General features: G+C 44.7%; 1 protein-coding gene across 3 annotated transcripts; it reads right to left on the bottom strand.

The window, feature by feature from the left end:
- Positions 1 to 856: 856 nt before the first annotated feature.
- Positions 857 to 20,966, bottom strand: LOC140738236 (transmembrane protein 233-like). Of its 3 annotated transcripts, none has more exons than XM_073065369.1 (3): positions 20,448 to 20,964; positions 13,889 to 14,023; positions 857 to 2,131 (listed from the first exon to the last, which is right to left on the bottom strand). In XM_073065369.1, the coding sequence occupies exons 1-3, from the start codon at positions 20,625 to 20,627 to the stop codon at positions 2,126 to 2,128; spliced, it is 321 nt and encodes a 106-aa protein (XP_072921470.1). In that variant the 5' UTR covers positions 20,628 to 20,964; the 3' UTR covers positions 857 to 2,125. The 3 variants fall into 3 exon arrangements, with proteins under 3 accessions (XP_072921470.1, XP_072921469.1, XP_072921468.1); XM_073065368.1 differs by having other exon boundaries at positions 857 to 2,134; positions 20,448 to 20,963; XM_073065367.1 differs by lacking the exon at positions 857 to 2,131 and adding an exon at positions 12,270 to 12,452 and having other exon boundaries at positions 20,448 to 20,966.
- Positions 20,967 to 23,270: the final 2,304 nt, after the last annotated feature.

The following is a 23,270-nucleotide window of genomic DNA, read 5'->3' on the forward strand; positions in this document are numbered from 1 at the left end:
GGACTATGTCCAGGTGCTGTTTCTCTGCTGCAAGGGCAGCTTCTCACTGGACAGGGCAGACTAATTCTCTACACCCACCATTCTGCGTGTAAGAGTCACTGGTACCTGATGTGAGCCCACTCACCACGCACATGCGCCCTCCCTCTATTTTGCTGCCATCACTGTCTCCACACCCCTCTCTCTCTCAAGAGGGAGTTAGTTTATAAGGGATTGAGTGGAGCATTTGGCATTTTACAATGCAGCAGTCTTTTTCAAGAATCCAACTTGATTCGTATCATTCAGCAATTCTGTAAATCATGATGAAATGGTGGAGGAGACACGATGGGCCAAGTGCCTTAAATCTGCTCCTATACCTTATGGTCTTATGAAGACATGAGATAAAGCAATAATTGATAAACCCTAATACACAATATTGATTGTAACTGGTGGAGTTGCTGCCTCACCAGAGAACCAGGTTCAATGCTAACCTCTAATGCTGTCTGTGTGGAGTTTGCATGTTCTCCCTGGGACTGCATGGGCTTCCTCCCACATGCTGAAGACAGGTTGGTAGATGAAATGGCTGCTGTGTATTGCCCCTAGTGTGTAGTTGAGGGGTAGAATCTGGAAAAGTGTTGAGAATAAATGTGATGTGATGGTGGTTAGTGAAGGGTCTGTATCCACACTGTCTCTCGATAACTTCAAGGCAAACTCTTCACTCACATTTTGCACAAGCTCAGCAGGTAATCCTGGACCTTGCATATCTCCCCCAGGAAGTTCATATTTAAAGAAAAGTCTCTTTATTTTAGTTGTGACAAAACTGTACACCCTGTAAGTAACATAAACCAGAGTCACTAGTTTATTTACAAGTAACACACAGAAAAGATAATTAAATTGCACTTCTGAATTCTGGAAGAGAATTGAACTTGTAAGCAAAAATCAAGAATAACACTCTGTATTCCCACAACTTGCTGTCAGTCTTTCTTTGTTGCATGGTGTGACAACTGGGGATACTGGGTAAACTAAATTACCAACAGCAGTTTATTGAGGTGGGGCTGAGCGTGTTCCTCTCAGCTCAGTCTGAAAATCCAGCTGTACTGTATTATCACCAACATGATGTTTTGAACCATTTTGTATTTCTAAAGCTTATTCCTCTAGGAGTTATGTCAGGTGACAGTGCTTTCACTGTTTGGCAGGGGGGTGAATTGCTGGACCACTGATGGAAGTAGCAAGTTCACCGAATGGACTGCAGCAGTTCTAGCTGAGTGACTATCATCACTTAGGATAATGGGGAATGGACAACATACGCTGCCATCCCAGCCATGAACCAAGATGAATTCATAAAAGAATACCAGGATCTATTTGAGCCAAGTTCAAGATGTACACTGTCATGGGGTTTATACAATGATTTCTAGTAGATATTGACATTAATGCACTCATTAGAAACAGTGGATGGTGCACCACATTAAATCATTTCAACCATTAAATAATGAATTAAAAGTAGACTTGTTTAAAACTGACCTTTTAACACACGCTTAAAAGATTTTAACATTTGCACCTGAAATCTTGTCTTCAAAGTAACATTTATCTTAAAAGGAGTTTCAACTTCTGTTAAAATACAGACAGAAACTTTGTACAAACTTGTCAAACATCACCTGTTATTGCTGGAAGGGTAAGAGAAGGGATTAGTTTCATATTAAAATCATACAGTTCTCAAACACAATGAAAGTATATATGGCATTAAATATAAGTCAAATATTTTGATTGTCTACATAGGGTAGTCCTTAGATTAATTCTGGTGTTAAGTATATATGAGATTTAATGTCTTTAGTATAATATCACTAAATTATGTTGTTTCTCATGTGTTCCTATGTTATCCAGCTTCCAAGTTTGATGGAAAAAGTGTTTTCTGAGATTTCTATTGTTATAAATTACTAAAATACAAATTAATCAAATTTTCCATTCCCTAATGATAGTAATCAATTTGTATTAAAACAAAGAAGATCTGACCTCAAGCCAGCTAAAAAAGAGAAATCATATTAACTGCATAAACTGTATCTGAAAGGCACAAATTACACATAATTCCATTTTCATCAGGCTGCTGCTGGAGAGTTTTCAAATCACTCAATCTTTCTCAGTGATCGGCTGCTCACTGCTGCTGCAGAGGGAAGACAAGCAAATAGGTTAAAAATGACCAACACTGGAGCAGAAAATGTCAGAAAGCCACAGCAATCAGTCATGGTGTGACGCAAGGTTATTAAGGGGTACGTGGATGGCTCTCTGAAGTACTTGAATTTTCTCTTGAAGAGTCTTAAGATGCAAAGTAACACAGCAAATGCTGGGAAGTGGGATAAACATCAAATCCATCTTTGGCTGTTGGTATTGTGTGCTACCCATTTCTGTATTTCTCCAAATCTAATATAACCCAGCCATTAGATACAGAAATTTAGCTGGTCTACATTTCCAGCAATATCTGCTTACATTAAACTTCAACAAGCTGTTCAAATATTGTCATCAATAAAATATGACAGTATTTAAGGCCAATCCAGATAGTTCATCCACCCACCAGACAATTATAAACACGACATTCTGCAGATGCCGGAAATCTGGAGCAACACATCAGGTCTGACATTGCCACAGATTGTAAGACCATAACACCATAAGCCATAGGAGCAGAATTAGGCCATTTGGCCAATCAAATCTCTGCCATTCCATCATGGCTGATGTATTATCTCTCTCAAACCAGTTTTCCTTGCCTCTCCTTTTGACACCCTTAGTAATCAAGAAGCTATTGTGGAAGTTGCAAGGGTTAACATAATGGCCAGGCAAGGATAGATTGCAAATAGAGTGCAGACAGCCCAGGCAAGAAAGGTCTTTGAAGGGCAGAGCCTCCCCTTACAGAGCAGATTCCCAGAGCCATTTTCACTTACTAAAGACACGATAATGAAAGCACGTAAACCCACACCAACCAAGGGACAATTGCTTTACTAACTTCAAAGTATCATTGGTTCAAAGTTTAAAGAAAAATTTATTATCAGATTACATACATGTCAGCACATACAACCCTAAGATTCTTATTCAGCTTGTAGTTTCTATTGACTTTTAACACTTTATAGTGAATAGCGATTGATCTTGTGAGTAAGGAACTGAAACTTATACAGTTTACCAAATGGACAATATCTGGAACTGCTAGCCAATACCATATAAAAAATGTATTTTTCTGTTCTGACCTCAGAAATGTGGTGACAGGGCCATGCTGTTTTCCTTGTGTAAACTAAAGTATGATTGAGGAATGAGTGCATGTGTTTAGAGTCCTGTTATTCGGCATGGACACTATCAGCCTCCGCTTTAAATATCCCCAATGACTTGGCCTTCTCATCTCCATTCTAAAGAGACATCCTTCTATATACTGAGGCTGTGCCCTCTGGTCCCACTACAGGAAACATCCTCTTCAGGGCCACTCTATCTCGGCTTTTCAATATTCAATTGGTTTCAATGAGATCCTGTTGGATGCACTGATTTCCTTCAGCATTTTATGTGTTGCTCCCACCAGACAATTGTTTTTTTTAATTATTGGAGGGTTTTACTCTTCATTTAGTCTATTCAGTGGGCCCACATACTTTGTCGGCCTTTGGGGAACATCCAAGTCTGCATGATAATTTTTAATAGCTTAATCCCATGTCCTCTCTTGTCCAACACTTGCAATCTGATTAAAAATATTGTTTGCAGTATCTTTGCCACTCACCTGAGCTGTAGGACATTGTGCCTTGCCTCATACATTGAAATAGGGATCGGCCTTATTGCCGGGATTGGGCAAGGTTGCAGCCAGTGCTTCATGTTACACTGGACAACATTTTGCTCCACGTTGAAAATTCACATTATGTTCATAATGGGTAGAGATCTAACATAAAGACTTATTGAGAGAGATGTGACTGAAGAGCTATAGGGACAGTGGGAATTCCTCCCCAAAATGCTAGCCACACTTTATCCTTCTCTCAATATTACCCAAGGCACATTTTCACGTTTATGACAGTTTGTAGGAGAGGCTGTGGGCAAATTGGCTGTTTGAGTGCTGCATCATAATAGTGACCCCACTTCAACTGTGATTCATTGGCTGTAAAACACCAGTCCCAATGAAGAGTCTCGGCCCAAAACGTTGACTGCTCATTTCCACGGATGCTGTCCGATCTGCTGAGCTCCTCCAGCTTGTTTGTTTGAGTTGAAAACACCTGCCATGCTCTGACAGGGATAAGGAAGGCGCTATATGAATACAAGTCTTCCTTTTTTCTTTGAATATACAATTACAATATTCCCAAGTCTCAGTTACCTTCCCGGTTGTCATCTTCCCTTGCTCCATCCCCATGTACTCTGACACTGTGAACTATACAAATCGGCTGGGGCCTAGTCAGATGTTCTTTGTAACATTACTGAATTGCCAGGGGTGGTGAGAGAGGCAGATCCATTAGGGGCATGTATAGGCAGAGAAGCAGGGACGTGAATGATAGAAAAATGAAGGCAATGTGGGAGGGAAGGGTTAGATTGACCTTAGAGTTGGATAAAAGGTTGGCACAGCATCATGGGCTGAAAGGCCTGTATAATGTAGTATGTCCTAAACAATAATAAATGTAACAATCAATGCATTAATGTGCAAAATCAGTGCAAAACAGAACGATGCAAGGACTGCAGTGCTGTCTGAAGTCCTGTCAAAAGAAATGCTATAGTGACAATAACAGAACAATCGAGAAAGGTAGAATTAAGAGACTGAGAATTTGGGGAGGGGGTGTGAAAAAGGTGATTGATTCAGAAATATGATAGCAGCAGGGAAGAAGTTGTCCTTAAATCTGGACATCTGGGCTTTTAAGCTCCTGTACCTCCTCCCAGAAGGCAGAAGATAAAGGCCAGAGTGGCAGGCATCCTTGACGATACTGTTTCCTTTTCTGAAGCCACACAGAGTGAGGATGGACTGGGTGGATGGAAGTGATGAGCCTGTGACAGACTGAGCAGTGGTCACCACTCTGCAGGCTCCAACAGTGCAGAGCAGAGCTATGCCATACCCACTGGAATGATACCCATGACAATTACTTTCTATTGTGCATCTGTAGAAGCTTCAGACGTCATGAGTTAAGGGTGAAAGGTGAAATGCTTAAAGGGAACATGAGGGGTAACTTCTTCACTCAGAGGGTGGTGAGAGTGTGGAATAAGCGACTAGCAGAAATGAAGGATGCAGGTTCAATTTCAATATTTAAGAGAACGGCTATGGTCCAGGTGCAAGTCAATGGGACTGGGAAGAATGATAGTTCAACAGGGACTAGGTGGGCTGAAGCGCCTCCTTCTGTGCTGTAATATTTTATGACACAAGCCGAATGTTCTCAGACACCTGATGTGCTTTCATGATCACAGCAACAGTATAGAGGGAGCAGGGAAGGTAGCTGGTGTGGTGGATGTCAGAAACTTGAAGCTGTCAACCATCTTATTGAAGATGTGGGAATAACTAACAAGATTAACATTCATTGCCTTAAAGAAGCTAACAAACGTTCGGGATTCTGCTGATTGACAGTTCTTTGCAATTTGTATAACTGAGCATAATTCTCCAGTTTTCCCCAATCACCAAGGCCTTTGTTGTGTTGGCTGCTGACAAAGCAAATGAACCTCTGGTTATATAGTTCTGAAAATCAAAACCACAGTGACACTAACAAACCAGCTTCACCTTCTAAGTATAGAGTGACTTTCTCAAGACAATTATCAGTACTTCATAACTTTGTTCCTAATTTACTCAGCACATCTTCCATCCAATGGCATATATTTAGATTTCCGTCCTTCCTTCCTGTCAAGAGCTTCCGAACAAGTGTTGTGGAAAATATCAGGTTCAGGTGTAGTATTTCCAGCCGAGCCTTGCACTTCAAGAATCTTCAGTCGTGGATACTTCCAGGACAGTATCAATCAATGTGTTAATAATTTAGCCGCAGTTTCAAAACGAAGTGAGCTCTCCTTTGACTCTCGTGTGATGGTTTTAATCGAATTTTCTGGCTGGTCTGGATTAGTGGATCTATTCTCGTTTGCAGTTGCATCTTCCCCTTCTTGACTGATTTTGTATGAAAGCATTGAACATTATGTACAGTACAGGCCCTTTCAACCTACTCTTAAGGTTAAACCAACTCTTCCCTCCTACATAGCCTTCCATTTTTCTATCTTCCATGTGCAGAAAAAAAGCATGAAGGAGGTGTGGGATGGGATGAAGATCATCACCGGATGTGGTGCAAAGCGGGGGGGCAAACATAAGTGGAGATGTGGAGAAAGCGAACCAGCTGAACAACTTCTTCAATAGGTTCGACAGCACAATCTCATCCTCACCGCAGAACTCCACACCAGGCTTACTTCCCTCACAGGAAAATAGCCACTCACAGGAGACCTTGCCCACGCCCAGGATTACGGCTGCACAGGTGGAAGGTCAACTGAGGAAGATCTGTACCAGCAAGGCGGCTGGACCGGATGGAGTTTCCCCACGATTACTGAGGGCCTGTGCGACTGAGCTGGGAGAACCACTACAGCGCATCTTCAACATGAGCCTGGAGCAGAGAAGAGTACCCAGACAGTGGAAAACATCCTGTATTGTCCCGGTACCGAAGAAACCACAACCAAAGGAGTTGAATGACTTCAGACCTGTTGCCTTGACGTCGCACGTGATGAAGACCATGGAGCGGCTGATAATACAGAATCTGAGGCCACAAACCAGGCACGCCCAGGATCCTCTTCAGTTTGCGTATAAGGAGAAGGTGGGAGTGGAGGATGCTATCACGTATTTGCTGCACAAATCCCTCTCTCACCTAGATGGGGTCAGTGGTGCTGTGAGGATTACATTCCTGGACTTCTCTAGTGCCTTTAACACCATCCAGCCCAAGATCTTAAGGCACAAACTAACGGAGATGGGAGTAGACTCTCACATGGTGGATTGGATAGTGGACTACTTGACAGATAGACCTCAGTATGTGCGGTTGGGAGACTGTAGGTCTGACACGGTGGTCAGCAGCACAGGAGCGCCGCAGGGGACCGTGCTCTCTCTGGTCCTGTTCACCCTGTACACATCAGACTTCCAATATAACTCGGAGTCCTGCCATGTGCAGAAGTTCGCTGATGACACGGCCATAGTGGGGTGTGTCAGGAATGGACAGGAGGAGGAGTATAGGAAACTGATACAGGACTTTGTGATATGGTGCAACTCAAACTACCTGCGTCTCAATATCACCAAGACCAAGGAGATGGTGGTGGACTTTAGGAGATCTAGGCCTCATATGGAGCCAGTGATCATTAATGGAGAATGTGTGGAGCGGGTTAAGACCTACAAGTATCTGGGAGTACAGTTAGACGAGAAGCTAGACTGGACTGCCAACACAGATGCCTTGTGCAGGAAGGCACAGAGTCGACTGTACTTCCTTAGAAGGTTGGCGTCATTCAATGTCTGTAGTGAGGTGCTGACGATGTTCTATAGGTCAGTTGTGGAGAGCGCCCTCTTCTTTGTGGTGGCGTGTTGGGGAGGCAGCATTAAGAAGAGGGACACCTCACGTCTTAATAAGCTGGTAAGGAAGGCGGGCTCTGTCGTGGGCAAAGTACTGGAGAGTATAACATCGGTAGCTGAGCGAAGGGCGCTGAGTAGGCTACGGTCAATTATGGAAAACCCTGAACATCCTCTACATAGCACCATCCAGAGACAGAGAAGCAGTTTCAGCGACAGTTTGCTATCGATGCAATGCTCCTCAGACAGGATGAAGAGGTCAATACTCCCCAATGCCATTCAGCTTTACAATTCAACCGCCAGGAGTAAGATATGTTAAAGTGCCGGGGTTGATTGTATTTAATGTATTTAAGTAAACTACTTAAGAACTTTTTAAAAGCTATTATTAATGCTTTTTGAGAGAGTGATTTAGATGCATATCATATTTTTACTGAGTTAAATATTGTATGTAATTAGTTTTGCTACAACAAGTGTATGGGACATTGGAAAAAATGTTGAATTTCCCCATGGGGATGAATAAAGTATCTATCTATCTATCTATCTTATCTAAGAGTTTCTTAAAAGTCCCTAATGTACCTGTCTCTACCTCCACCTCTGCAGGCATTCCATGAATCACCGCTCTCTGTAAAAAACTTGCCTCTTATACTTTCCTCCAAACACTTAAAAATTATGACACCTAGTATTAGTCATTACTGCTCTGGGGGTAAAGTCTCCGGCTATCCACTCAATCTAGGCCTCATATCATTTTGTATACCTCTATCAAGACATCCCTCATTCTTCACTCCAAAGAGAAAAGCCCCAGCTCACTCAACCTACCCATCATTAGACACGCTCTCCAATCCAGGCAGCATCCTGGTAAATCTCCTCTGCACCATCTCTAAAGCTTCCTCATTCATAATGAGGCAAACAGAATCAAACACAATATTCCAAGTGTGGTCTAACCATGGTTTGATGGAACTGCAAGAGCTCCCTACATCCATCGGGAACATTTATCAGGAGCGCTATGTACGCAGGGTCCTTAGTATTATCAAGGATCCCACCCGTCCATCCAGCATCCTCTTTGACTGTCTACCATCAGGCAGGAGACTCTGATGCATAAAAACAAGAACGGTCAGGATGAGAAATAGTTTCTCCCCCAGGCCATAAGGCTTCTAAACTCCCGGCGGCATCATATTCGAAGTGTCACTGGTTAATCTGTTCCATACTTTCCATTATTTAATATTAATGCACTTTAGTTTGTTATTTATGTGTGATCCGTAGATTTTATCCTTACCTTCATAAGTTATCATGTGTTATGTGTTCTACTGTGCTTTACACCCAGGTTTGAAGAAACATTGTCTCATTTCTATGTACATTATATGGCTATATATGTTACACGCATGTATAAAGTTAAATGACAATAAACTTGACTCGAGACTTGAGACCTCACAGCTCTTGAACTCAATGCCCCAAATAATGAAGGCCAATATACCATATGCTGTCTTATGTTCTTCCCAGTCCCACCATATTTCATGTTTTCTCACCTAAATATACTCAATGGCCACTTCACTTGATACACCAGTACATCTGCTCGTTAATGCAAGTATCTAATCAGCCAATCCTGTAGCAGCAGCTCAATGCATTAAAGCATGCAGACATGGTCATGAGATTCAGTTGTTGTTCAGACCAAACAGAATGGTGAAGAAATGTGATGTAAGTGACTTTGACTGTGGAATGATTGTTGGTGCTAGAAGGAGTGTTTTGAGTATCTCAGAAACTGCTGATTTCTTGGGAGTTTCACACACAGCAGTCTCTGGAGTTTACAGAGAACGGTGCAGAAACACTATTCAGTGATCAGCAGTCCTGTGGCCAACATGTCTTATCAAGAGAGAGGTCAGAGGAGATTGTCCAGACAGGAAGGTGACAGTAACTCAAATAACCACATGTTACAACAGTTGTGTGCAGAAGAGCATCCCTGACCTTGAAGTTGTGGTTTATAGCATCTGAAGACCACAAACATACACTCAGTGGCCACTTTAACAGGTATAGGAGGTAGCTAATAAAATGGTCACTGAGTGTATTTTGTTTTGTTACTTCAGATCACATAAAAACCAAAATATTTTGCACCCCAATTTGAATTACAGTTGAATCTACTGTGGGGAAATCCTCTTCTCTAGCAGACTAGTGACACTAGTGTATAGAACTAAGGTGCTATCCTTATAATTTCCAAGATGACGGTGCGACGCAGCTTGCAGCGGCCACTCCAGAGCTGATTATATGTTATTTGTGAAGTGGGGTGCCGTGCGCAATCATAATTGATTGAAAACGGACGTGGGAGCACAGAGGAACATTGGGAAATCTCCAGGAAGACCTTCTTCATTGCTGCTGCTGCTGTGAGGTCCGGGTCTCTGCTGGGAAGAACAGGCCCCCAGTCCTCGGGGTCGCGTTGCTGACGGCCATTGGCAGGGCCGTCTTAATACGCTTGGCAGAGGATGGTGCTCGGAGAAGCTGTGACGGAGGGAATGGTCGTCGGCTCGGAGGTTCGACGGACTCGGAGTCCGCTGCGGTCAAGTTGCTTTTGGTGTGTGCTGCATCTGCGAGGCTGAGTTGAGCGGTGCCATGGAAATCCATAGTTTCTGCCTCCGGCATGGGATGGCGAGTCTGTCGGGACCCTGGGGACTTGTAGAAACTGTGTGGTGATTTCCTTTGAACTTATAGTCCTTTAACATCTTTGGACTCTTTTTACTGTGCCCATAGTCTTTTTTTAATCAATTATGCTATTATTTGCACTGTTGTAACTATGTGGTTTTGTGCAGGTCTTGTAGCTTTAGTTTTTGGTCTTGTTTGTCTGGTGGATTTGAAGCTCCTTTCCGGGGAACGCGCTAAGACGGTAGTGCCATATTAATACACAGCAGCCTCTCCGGACTCTGGATTGGGGATTGCCAAACGTTATGTGGATTTTCTGGTGTAGTCTGTTTTGTCATATGCTTTTGTGATATCATTCTGGAGGAACATTATCTCATTTTTTAACTGCATTGCATTTGTGGTTTCTAAATGACAATAAACAATCTGAATTTCTGAATCTGATTTCTCAATTATGTAATAAATGACTCAGACTGATTGTCTGGTCACCACAAATCTATAGCGGCTGCACTTCACACACTGTGGGAGGCATTGTAGCTGATTCACATAGAATATTACAGCACAGAAACAGGCCTTTTGGCCCTTCTTGGCTGTGCCGAACCATTTTTCTGCCTAGTCCCACTGACCTGCACCTGGCCCATATCCCTCCGTACATCTCTCATCCATGTACCTGTCCAAGTTTTTCTTAAATGTTAAAAATGAGCCCACATTCACCACTTCATCTGGCAGCTCATTCCACACTCCCACCACTCACTGTGTGAAGAAGCCCCCCCAAAGTTCCCTTTAAACTTTTTCCCCTTCATCCTTAACCCACATCTTTGCTGTAAAGTGCTTATGGATATACTGAGGTCAGAAAAGACTATATAAATTTAAATTTACTTTTTCAGTTTGGTTATATAGATCAGCAGAGGGTAATGGATAATTTAGTTGATGTAAATAGTACTAATAGCAACCCAAATAGAGTGGATAATGGGACTTATTTTGCTTGGCTAAAGGGTCAATAGTGAGGGGACATCAGTTAGAGGGTTATTGGGAATTTCCTTTGTGTACTGAGTGTCCTGGAGATCAGCAGGTCCCCAAGGCCACCACAGACACATCTCTTGCTCCCACTTAACTCTGGTAACAGAAACCTCAGCACCTTCCTGCCACCAGGGGTGGTGATTTCTCCTGGAATGTCCCACCCACCAACTTCCATAGTGTTCACTCTGAATGAGAGGATTGCAGGAAATGTCAAAAGACGATGCAGGCTTCTGTGAGGATTTGGTTCACTTCATTCCCTCTAAGGTGTAATCCTCTACGGTTACACCAAAGCCTCACAGCCCATCACTTGGACAGGTACATGGATGAGAGGGGTTTGGAGGGATATGGCCCAGGTGCAGGTCAGTGGGACTAGGCAGAAAAATGGTTCAGCACAGCCAAGAAGGGCCAAAAGGCCTGATTCTGTACTGTAATGTTCTAAGGGAGGAAAGGGTAATGGAGGGGATGGGGATGAAAGAGGAGGGTTACTGGTGGTTATTCATGTTGGAGATGGCAAGAATTGCAAAGTGATCACAAATTCACCTCAGTCCTCCCACACAGCTCTGCTTGGAAAACTAAACCCTCCACTCTCTCCCCCCCAGTTCAGCGGAAGGGTCACTGAGCCAAAGGGAAACCTCTTGGCTCCCACAAAAAAAACAATGATATGTTCTCTCTCTTTGAACAACTTGATTTATTTAGTGATCAGCGACGTAGTGTGGTAGATGATGTGAAAAATCCTGCAGTACATCCTATTAAACACGACATCCCTGCTAAAAGCCTGTTTACTTACACAGTTCCCTCTCAGAAATGGAACATATGAGAGGTCTGAAAGCCAAACTCCCTGAACGTAATGAGGTACAATTCAATACAGGTGATGTTGACTCAACCTTCCTGCCTGCGAAGGGGTAGTGCCCCTCAGATGTCAGCCAGTCTCTGCTCTCCATGTGTGAGCCCAGGCAACAGGCATTGGACTGTATACACAGTGGTAAACTTCATTGCAAACCTTGTTCCTCATAGAGCCATAGGGAGGTACAGCACAGAAACCAGCCCTTCAGCCCACTAGGTCTGGGCTGTCCTCCAACCACCCATTTAAACTGATCCTATCTTAATCCCATTTTGTATTCTTTATCCCACATCAACCCCTCCCAGGTTTTTCCGCTCACCTACATACTAGGGGCAATTGACAGTGGGCAATTGACCTACCAATGGCTTTGAGATGTGGGAGAAATTGGGCAGAGGTCCTCAGCCTGGCGTCCGCGGATATACTCCAGAGGATCCATGAACTTGGATGGGAAGAAGTAACATCTGCATGTTCAGTAAACTCTAGCTGAAATAGTGAACATAGGCAACAAACCCCAGCAGTATTTTGATAACTGTATTTCAATATAATTGATTTCTTCTGTCATCCGAGGTATTTTATTTTATACATTTAAGTTCATTATTCTGAGAAAGGGTCCACAGGATTTGCCGGACTGCCAAAGGAGTCCATGGCATAAAAAAAGGTTAAGAACCTTTGACCTACAGAGGAAAGCCATGTGACAGGGGGACGTGGAACTTCCATGCAGACAGCACCCCAGATCAGGATTGAACTGATGCTGTGAGACAGTGGCCCTACCAACTATGACAATGCGTCACCCACTATCCCTATCCCTCTTTAACTCCAAAATATTGCTTGAAAACCAGCAAAAAGAAATACGTTATTGGCAGAATTGGCTAGCATCTTTCTTGTGACTGGATTGTCCCATTACATTCCTTTCCCTTTCCCTAAAATTGTAACGCCCTCGATTCCGGCTGCAGCACTCTTGACCCATATGGCTCAGTTTTACATTCACAGATTCCATACTTCACACAAGTAACAATGGGATATACTGGGAATACTTGGGGGCCATGTCATTGGATATACTTAAAGCGGAGGTTGAAGGGTTTTTGACTAGAAAGGGCAGCAAGGTTTATGGGGAGAAGGCGGGAGAATGGAATTGAGAGGGATAATAAACCAGCCATGATGGAGCTGATGCACCATCAATAACTCTAGGAGACTGGAAGTGAACGATAGGCTTTTATTAAACAGCAAAAAGGGAGCACGACCATGTCGAAGACTGAGGGGGGAGCAGTGCCCCCAATCGCCTTTATACAGGGGTCTGTGGGAGGAGCACAGGAGCAGTCAGCAGAGCGGCGTGTCCAGACAGGTATATGTAGTTTACCACAGGAGCCAAATTCAGCTCGTCTGCCTTATGGTCTTATGGTTTCCTTTGAACCATGTCTGCACCCCACACACCCCACCTGGCCTCTATGTGTTTACTGCATCCCAGCTGTGGAACATGTACAGTAACCTAATTTGTATTTAACAGCTCAGTATCATGAAGTTCACCTGCTAACTTCAGATCAAATCCTGTTCCTGAACCAATTGCACTGGATCCTCTACCCACTACGCTCTCAGTCCAGGAGCAGGGTCTCAGCCCAAATCGTTGACCATCCCTCTTCCTCCACAGATGCTGCCTGACCCACCCAGTTCCTCTAGCAGTCTTTTTTTTTTTTAGCTTTATTTCACTATCTATTGGTTCTTTCTCATGGAAGTAACCTTCAGTATATTTGTAGTGGAATACACCATTGGCATGAATGAGTGCAGGGTGGGAAAGTTTAACAGCCTGCAGAAATTCATAAACTATTTTATTCAAAAGCGTACTATCCCATAAACTCTACGATAGCAGATCTGGTTCAAAACCAGACCGGGGTAAAAAGAATACAAAGTGAGAAGGTCCCTACCATTGAGAAGTGAACAATGCAGTAGATTGCAATCACTATTAGTCCAGTAATAATCGCTGCAATGGAGACCAGCGTGGCCACGTGTCCCAGCTTCTTTCCCCCGTCAACATCTCCCCTGTTGTAGCTGTGCAGAGCCTGAAGGACAAAAAGCCAGTGTCAGCAGACAAACTCACCGTGCACTTTAACTTTGCAACCAGAGTGGAGTTTAATGCTGAGAATGTGTGGTTAGACCACAAAACGGTTCAAAGATCCTTCCTCAGAATGGAGAAAACTGAGCAAACCTACCTTTGTTAAGTTGCAGAGAGGGAGGGCTGTGGATACAGAGAGTTGCAGCAGGGTGGAGGAAGAGAGAAAAGTAACGACTGGTTAAGCAAAGCCATTAAATTAAGCATTCTGACTAACTGCATCATGGCCTGATACGGAGACTCCAGTGAACAGCGATGCAAAGAGTACGGAGAGCGGCGGACTCATCTGTGGCATCACGGCTACAGCTCTCTCCACCATCGGGCCACCTAGGCCCCAGATGCTGTTGAGTGTTGTTGGAGTTGCACTCACCCACTCAGATGGACAGTATCCCATTGCAGTTCTGACATGTGCCCTGCAGAGAGTTAAAAGGCTGGAGCGGAGAACTCTACAGAAAGTGGTGGATACAGCCCAGTGCATCACAGGCAAAGCATGGAGCACATCTACAAGGCCACATGAGAACAGCATCCACCATCCAGGCCATGCTTTCTTCTCAGTACTATCATCAGGCAGGAGGTACGCGAGTGGGGATGATTAACCATTTATTCCTCTCCACATTTTCTGGACTGACCCGCTGAGTCCCTCTAGCATTTTGTGTGTGTTACTCTGGATTTCCAGCATCTGCAGAATCTCACGTTTATGTACAGAACTGGTTTGCTAAACTACGGAAAGACTTTCTTGCAAAGGAGAGAATGGCAAAGATTCACTAGGTGTTTCCTGAGTTTGCTTTGTGAGCAGAGGTTAAGCAGACTGGACATATTCTCTCAAGTTCAGACAAATGAGAAGTGAGTTTACTGAAGAGTCTTAAGTTCTCACAGAGCTTCATTTCCCCAGCTATAGTGTCAAGAACCAGGCCAAGTCTCTAAGTAAAAGGTCTCTGAGTACGTTCAGAAATGAGATATTAAAGGATAAGTTGTTAGGCTGGGAATGTGAGGCTGAGACAAGTAAATAGCTGTTATCCTACTTAATGGAGAAGCAGAAATAAAGGATGGATTGGCGTTTTTAAAAAAGCTATCCTGATGCAGAATCTCAATCTGAAATGTCAGCACTTCCTTCCTCCTCCCCACAGATATTGCTTGACTTGCTGAGTTTCTCCTGAGATTTTTTGTTACTCCAAATTTCAGTACCTGCATTCTCTTGTGTCTCTCTGTTTTTCAATCTAATGTTCACCATTTGGCACTTTTGGAAATACATTCAAACTTCCCACCAATCTCTGCACGTGAAAGCTCTTTCTAACGGCATGGTGGAAAGTCTGACCTCGCGTCTCAACTATGAATAGAGTTTCTCTCTAACCACTCACCAAGTTCATTACCACTGGCTTTTACCAGGGCCACACCTCCCCAGGACTGACTCAAAGAGTTTGCTGTCAAACATAATCTTCTGCACATCGGGTGAGGAAAGGTGAATTGCAGAAGGTTCAGATGCCATTTTTTTCATACAACAGCGCTGGTGAACAGATCTATACAATTTTATCTTCAGAGAGAACATTACACATGCAGAATTTGTACTTATCACATTGGACCCTGAGAGCTGGGTCCAATGTTGCGTTGGGTTTGGGAGGCACTGGAAATGGCTGCTGTTTGGAGGCTCTGCAGGATCTCAAAGGGCCTTTCCCTTTCACCCAGTACCTGAACAAGATGGGATGGAAGGCCACAGACAGAGGTGGAGGGCAGGTTCATGGGTACATTCTGATTGATGCTGGATCAGTGCGGAGGCTGCGTGATGTCGTGAGCAGACCACAAGTATGAGGGTTTGCCATATATTGCAGAGGGAGGAGTTAAAGAATTGGGACAGAGGGATGCAAATGGAACTGGATAAACCAGTGGGAAAAAGGTAGGGATCCCAGGAGCAAGCACTCCATTCACTCCTAGAATGAACAGTGCTGGGAAAATCACACACCTGGGCCTTTCCACTTTCCCTTCAGCTGACGGTTTCCTGAGACCACAGCTATTCGATCCAAAAGTCTGTTAAGATGTAAAGCGTTGTCCTCATTAACACCCTTCAAGGAATGACCCTCCCAAAGATAGGTTCTGTCATCTTCAATACCCCCCAACCATAATATCTGAACTGTGTAAGGTGGTTTAGGCTGGATTTCAGGTTTTAACATGTGACACCATTCTTTGCAGACACTACCCACCCTGCAAGCTGCCTTGTTCAAAAGCTCCCTTCCAAAAAGTGCTATAGGGCTATTCAAAGAAAAACTTCACACCATCTTAAACACTTCTTCCTCCAGGCAGTAAATCTGATCAACCATTCTAGTCAGCCCCCATAAACATCCACTGTCTATTGCCTCAGCCACTGCACCACACTGTAACACTTCAAACCACTTTTTATAAAGTTGTTTACATTGTAAATACATGCTGGTATTGATGTATTTTATACATGGTATTCCATATCCATACTTTAACCTCTAACTTTATATTCTTTATTCTTTGTTTTTCATTGTACATCATGCAAACACCACAGCAATTTCCCAATACATGGAAACGTATAGAGATGAATAAAGTTGATCTTGTAAGGGTTACAGATTCCCGTTGTCTCCACAAGCTACAGTGGAAGCGTCAGTCTCCACATGGACATCAGTGGTGATGGGTGTGGTTCTTCACCCCTCCTGAGTGCCAGTAGTTGCTGTCAGTCACCTGAGAATAGGATCAGAAAGAAGCTGCAGAGGGCTGTAAACTCAGCCAGCTCCATCTTGGGCACTGACCTCCCCAGCATCAAGGATATTTTCAAAAGGCGATGTTTCAAAAGAACAGCATCCATCATTAAGGACAACCGCCATCCAGGAGTTGCCCTCTTCTCATTGATACCATCAGAGAGGAGGTACAAGAGCCTGAAGACATACATTCAATGTTTTAGGAACAGCTTCTTACCGTCCACCATCAGACATCTGATCGACAATGAACCCATGAACACGACCTCATTACTTTTACTCTCTTTTTGCACTACTTGTTTATTTTTTAATATACGGTATATATTTATATATATATATATTTATGTGTTGCACTGTACTTCCATCACAAAATAACATTTCATGATATACGTCAATGATAATAAACCCAGTTCTGCTCCTGATTCTGACAACCCTATCCCAATGTGTTCTCACTTTGAGGGAGCTTTGGACTTGGACCCCAAGGTCTCTTTGTACATCAATACACTTAAAGAACTGGAAAATGATGTGTTATGACCTACCATTACCTCACACCTTTTCTGTGAGCATTAGTGATGTAAGCCTGGAGCCATAAATCTGCAACACTGACAACTCATCATCTGAAAAGTCAGGACCCCACCTCCAGGGAAGGCAATTTCTTAAAACCGTGACAACAGCCATAGATTCACAATGATGTTACGAGGACTCCAGGGACTGAGACTCGGCAGAGGTTGGGAAGGGCAGGTCTTTATTCCTTGGAGCACCAGAGACTAAGGTGTATAAGATATTGAGAGGTGTAGATAGGGTGAATGCATATAATCTTTTTCCCAAGAAAGGGGAATTAAAAACTAGAGGATGTAGGTTTAAGGAGAGAGGGGAAGGATTTAAAAGTCAAAGTAAATTTATTTCACGGTATGTTCTGTACATGTACAGTATGTCACTACATATTACCTTGAGATACATTTTCTTGCAGGAAATTGACAGAAAAATGAAGAAATGCAATCCAGTCCAAAACAGCTCCTGTTTATTCCATTCCCAATCTTCTCCCAAAACACTGCAAACTCTTTCAGGTACTCATCCAATGCCCTGTTGAAGACCACAAGGGGATCACCTCTCACCTCGCCCACTCTGTCCTAGTTTTGAATCACTAATCTTGAATCACTGGTCTTGAATGTCCCAGATCCACCCCTCAGCAGACTACGAATCTCCTGGTTCATCCATGGCTTTTGGATCTGGTATGTCCAGTATGTTCTTGAAGGCACAGACTCATCTACACAGGTCTTGGTGAAGTCAGTGACAACTGTGGCTTATTCATTCAGATCTCAAGTTGAATCCCTGATCCACCAACTCAAAGCTGTCCTGTGACCATATCTTCATGGTCCTCACCACCAGTGCTGTGGACCTTATTCTCTGTCTACATGCAGGGAGCAGAAATACAAACAGGTGGGTGGACTTTCTAAAGTGTGGGTGTGCGATGGTAGCATAAGCTAGTTCACGAGCCTGATGGTTGAAGGGTAGTAACTTTCCTGAACTTGGGTTGGTGTAGGACCTGAGGCAGCCATGAGAAGAGAGCATGGCCTGGGTGGTGGGTATCCCTGATGATGGATGCTGATCTTTTATTGTGGCAGTGCTCCTCGGAGATGTGGCTAGTGGTTGAGGATGGCTTTATGTGATCTACTGGGCTGTATCCACCACTTTTCCTTTCTTGGGTATTGGTTATTTCCATACTAAACCAATCGGGATACTCTCCGCTGTGCATCTACTGACGTTTGTCAAGGTTTTAGATAACATGCTGACTCTGTGGAAATCACTCCTGCATCCTCTCAAAGTCTTTTGAGGAATCTAGAAAAGGGCACAACACCCTGTTATAGCCAATCTACATTTACAACAGTTGATGAGTTGAAGTACACAACATAATAGATGATCAATGCTGGGCCAAAGTTAAAGTTGCAGCCAAGGGCACCGAGAGGCAAGGGAAGGCTAGGGAGAAATTCCAATGCCTTGGCATCTAGGCACAGTCACCAATGGTGAGGCAATTAGAGTCAGCAATGATCAAAAGGCCACAATGGGGAGACTGCAAATCTTCCAACAACCTGAAACCGGGAGGGGGCAGAGGCAGCCAGCAGAGGATGGATTGTTTTTTGGTGAAAAGTTAGAAATAAAGCTGGGATAATGGACAAACAGATTTTTTTTTGAGCTAGAGTGCAGACAACAAAAGTTAATGTGCATTTAGGAGAGAGAGAGAGAGAGAGAGAGAGAGAGAAACTGCAGATGCTGGAAATCTGGAGCAACACACACACAAAATGCAGGAGGAAGTCAGCAGCAGGTATGGATGGGAATGAACAAGGTGGATAGGTGGGGAAGGGGTCCAGGAAGTGGGGATGATGTGAGAAGTTGGGAGATGATAGGCGGCAGAACAAAGAGCTGAACGAAATGGAATCGGACAGAAGAGGACAGTAGCCCATGGGATAAAAGCTGGGAAATAAGAGGGAGCAAAGTGTGGAGCCATGGGCAAGTTGTGAGAGCTGGAAGGAGAAATGAAGGGGCCAGAAGGATAGGGGAATAAAATGGCGGAGGAAAGGGGGTGGTTACCAGATGTTAGAGAAATTGATCAAGTTCGAGGTTACTGAGACAGGGTAGGAGATGGTGCTCCTACAACTCGCTAGTAAAGGAGGCCCTGGTCGGACATGTCAATGTGGGAATGGAATGTAGCCATTAGGAGATTTTGGCTTTTACGCAGACAGGGCGAAGATGCGTGATAAAGCAATCTCCTAATCTGTATTTGGTCTCACTGAAGAGACCGCACCGGGATACTGAATGCAATAGAATACCGAACTGCCTTATTTACTGGTGTCGTTCTCACCCCACCCAGGAGGTTCAACCAGCACACAAGCCTGCAGTGTGGAGGAAGATCCCTCACAATAGGCCGGGCAAGGCTTTTTGTCCCCGGTGACAAGGCCACCATCCTCGCCCCGCACGGGGACTCAGTTGCACGGGAGTCCGCCGTTACGTTGCATTGCCGCACGGTTGCCGGTATCCGTGATTACACGGCACCACCGCAATCCTTTTCCAGCTGCAGCACGCCCTCAACTGTGGGTGGACGTGAAATCCCCACCCACGAACCGAGACAGTGGTCACCCTCCGGCCAGCCGGGTGAAGTTTACATCTGCTATTCATTTGGACATTCCGATCACTGGACGCGCGGACTGTTTTGCACTTGGAGATGGGTTTTACCTCAAGCCAAGATTAAAATATATCCCTCAGCTATTTATTCCTGGGGAACACGTGAATTCGTAAGAGCTCAGCGATCAGCCACCCGTTCTAAAGCTCGCAATAACATGATCTCCGGACTCCCCTGGGACGGTAATGAAAACCTCTGCAGCTCAATGCCGCCACCCCCACCCCCCCACACACTTCTCGCTAAAACGCCCTGTGCAGGTCGTTACGACATGACTCCGTATCCCAACAGTTGGGCAGCGGACCGAGTTCCCACTCGATAGGCGGTACCGGCAGACCAATCCAGCCATCGTCCGTATGTACGGCCTGTACGTAAATCGGAGGTTCGTAACCCAGGGAGATGTTGTAATGTTTAAAAACAATCGATAGCTGCAACTATCCCGCCCCCCCCCCCGCAGCCCGCTTCTCCCCCACCCCTCACTCACTCACCATCATTGCATACACGAACGCCACAATGTTGACAGGGCAGGACGGGCAGAAGCAGGAGAGCATGGTGAGAACGAGGTATTTCCGCGGCATCTTCGCTTCTTGGGCTTCATTGTCGGTGTCGCAGACGGGGACCTCCTCCAACGATTGCTTTAAATCCGACTTGATGCCTGCACCAGACATGAGGGAAGGGAACGGGAGCTTTGGGCGCCGGACTCCGATTCACACTGGCTTGGCTGACAAACTCGGAGCAAGTCGATGCTGACCTAGTTTTATCGGGTCATCCAGACGGAACAATTCGACCCCATCGCTGCCCAACCGATAATTACAAATCACTGAAGTTCCGGCGCGGCGCTGAGTACTTGATTTAGTCTTCACAGGAGGGTTCATAAACATCCATTCTCTAAAACAGTTTTGTGTTAATCTATCACCTTAATTAATGAAGTTACTTTCCCCAATCACTCAGGTTATTTAACACCTCCACCCACGAGCCCACCCTTCCACAACACCAATCACCAATGCTTTATCATTTCCTCTCACTCATCTTATATACAGACACCCCTGTGCCTCGCGTCACTCTGTGGACATATGAATGCAAGCCATCTTCATATTTATATTTATTGTGCTTTTTATTATTGATTTTTTCTTTATTGTGTCTTTGTGCTGGATCGGATCCGAGGTAACGATTATTTTGTTCTTTTACACTTGCGTACTGGAAATGACATTAAACAATCTTGAGTCTCATTATTTGATCACCATCTGTAAATATTTCTTAAAATATTTTCTTATTAGTATTCATTAACATTTTGCCGTTAACAAGTATTGTTCAGGTATTCCTAAATTTTGTTTAGATAATCCCCCAAATCTTGTTGAAAATGTTTAGTAAATATTTTCTCCCCAAACAGTGAAGTTTATCATCTTTGTAGTGATAATTAATTCTACACTCCCTGCTGCTTATGTTGACTTGCCCTCTACAATATATTTGTTATTCAGTATCTTTTGGAGTGATTGATTATTGTAAACTGTAAACAGACTTTACATCTCACTCTCTGTAATCTCCCACACTCAGTAAGCAGTGATTATTGATCTGCCACATTTGGTGACCACTGACCTCTCGCCCTCAGTAACTAGAAAATATTGATTTCCCACCCTTTCATTACCGGCTATCGATCTCATATCCTGAGCATCAATTTTCACACTTGACCACTGTGCTGAAGTACCAGCTAACACTGCTGTTTGGAGGAGTTGAAGGAGGTGGAGATGCAATTGTTTGTACTGTTTGGGGTGTTGAAGGAGGTGGAGGTGGAGATGGTGGTTGTGCTGTTTGGAGGAGTTGAAGGAGGTGGAGATGGTGGTTGTGCTGTTTGGGGTGTTGAAGGAGGTGGAGGTGGTGATGGTGGTTGTGCTGTTTGGGGTGTTGAAGGAGGTGGAGGTGGAGATGGTGGTTTTGCAGTTTGGGGTGTTGAAGGAGGTGGAGGTGGAAATGGTGGTTGTACTGTTTGGGGTGTTGAAGGAGGTGGAGGTGGAGATGGTAGTTGTACTGTTTGGGGTGTTGAAGGAGGTGGAGGTGGAGATGGTGGTTGTACTGTTGCGAGTGTTGAAGGAGGTGGAGATGGAGATGGTAGTTGTACTGTTTGGGGTGTTGAAGGAGGTGGAGATGGAGATGGTGGTTGTACAGTTGGAGGTGTTGAAGGAGGTGGACGTGGTGATGTTGTTTGTACTGTTGCGGGTGTTGAAGGAGGTGGAGGTGGAGATGGTGGTTGTGCTGTTTGGGGTGTTGAAGGAGGTGGAGGTGGAGATGGTGGTAGTACTGTTTGGGGTGTTGAAGGAGGTGGAGGTGGTGATGGTGGTTGTGCAGTTTGGGGTGTTGAAGGAGGTGGAGGTGGAGATGGTGGTTGTGCTGTTTGGGGTGTTGAAGGGAAAGGAGGTGGAGGTGGAGATGGTGGTTGTACAGTTGGAGGTGTTGAAGGAGGTGGAGGTGGTGATGGTGGTTGTACAGTTGGAGGTGTTGAAGGAGGTGGAGGTGGAGATGTTGTTTGTACTGTTGCGGGTGTTGAAGGAGGTGGAGGTGGATATGGTGTTTGTGCTGTTTGGGGTGTTGAAGGAGGTGGAGATGGTGTTTGTACTGTTTGGGGTGTTGAAGGAGGTGGAGGTGGTGATGGTGGTTGTACAGTTTGGGGTGTTGAAGGAGGTGGAGGTGGAGATGGTAGTTGTACTGTTTGGGGTGTTGAAGGAGGTGGAGGTGGAGATGGTGGTTGTGCTGTTTGGGGTGTTGAAGGAGGTGGAGATGGTGGTTGTACTGTTTAGGGTGTTGAAGGAGGTGGAGGTGGTGATGGTGGTTGTGCAGTTTGGGGTGTTGAAGGAGGTGGAGGTGGAGATGGTAGTTGTACTGTTTGGGGTGTTGAAGGAGGTGGAGGTGGTGATGTTGTGCTGTTTGGGGTGTTGAAAGAGGTGGAGGTGGAGATGGTAGTTGTACAGTTTGGGTTGTTGAAGGAGGTGGTGATGGTGGTTGTGCTGTTTGGGGTGTTGAAGGAGGTGGAGGTGGAGATGGTGGTTGTACAGTTGCGGGTGTTGAAGGAGGTGGAGGTGGAGATGGTGGTTGTACTGTTGCGAGTGTTGAAGGAGGTGGAGATGGTGGTAGTACTGTTTGGGGTGTTGAAGGGGAAGGAGGTGGAGGTGGAGATGGTGATTGTACAGTTGGAGGTGTTGAAGGAGGTGGAGGTGGTGATGTTGTTTGTACTGTTGCGGGTGTTGAAGGAGGTGGAGGTGGAGATGGTGGTTGTGCTGTTTGGGGTGTTGAAGGAGGTGGAGGTGGAGATGGTGGTA

This window comes from Hemitrygon akajei, chromosome 14 (assembly GCF_048418815.1).
Source record: "Hemitrygon akajei chromosome 14, sHemAka1.3, whole genome shotgun sequence".
Lineage (NCBI taxonomy): Eukaryota > Metazoa > Chordata > Chondrichthyes > Myliobatiformes > Dasyatidae > Hemitrygon > Hemitrygon akajei.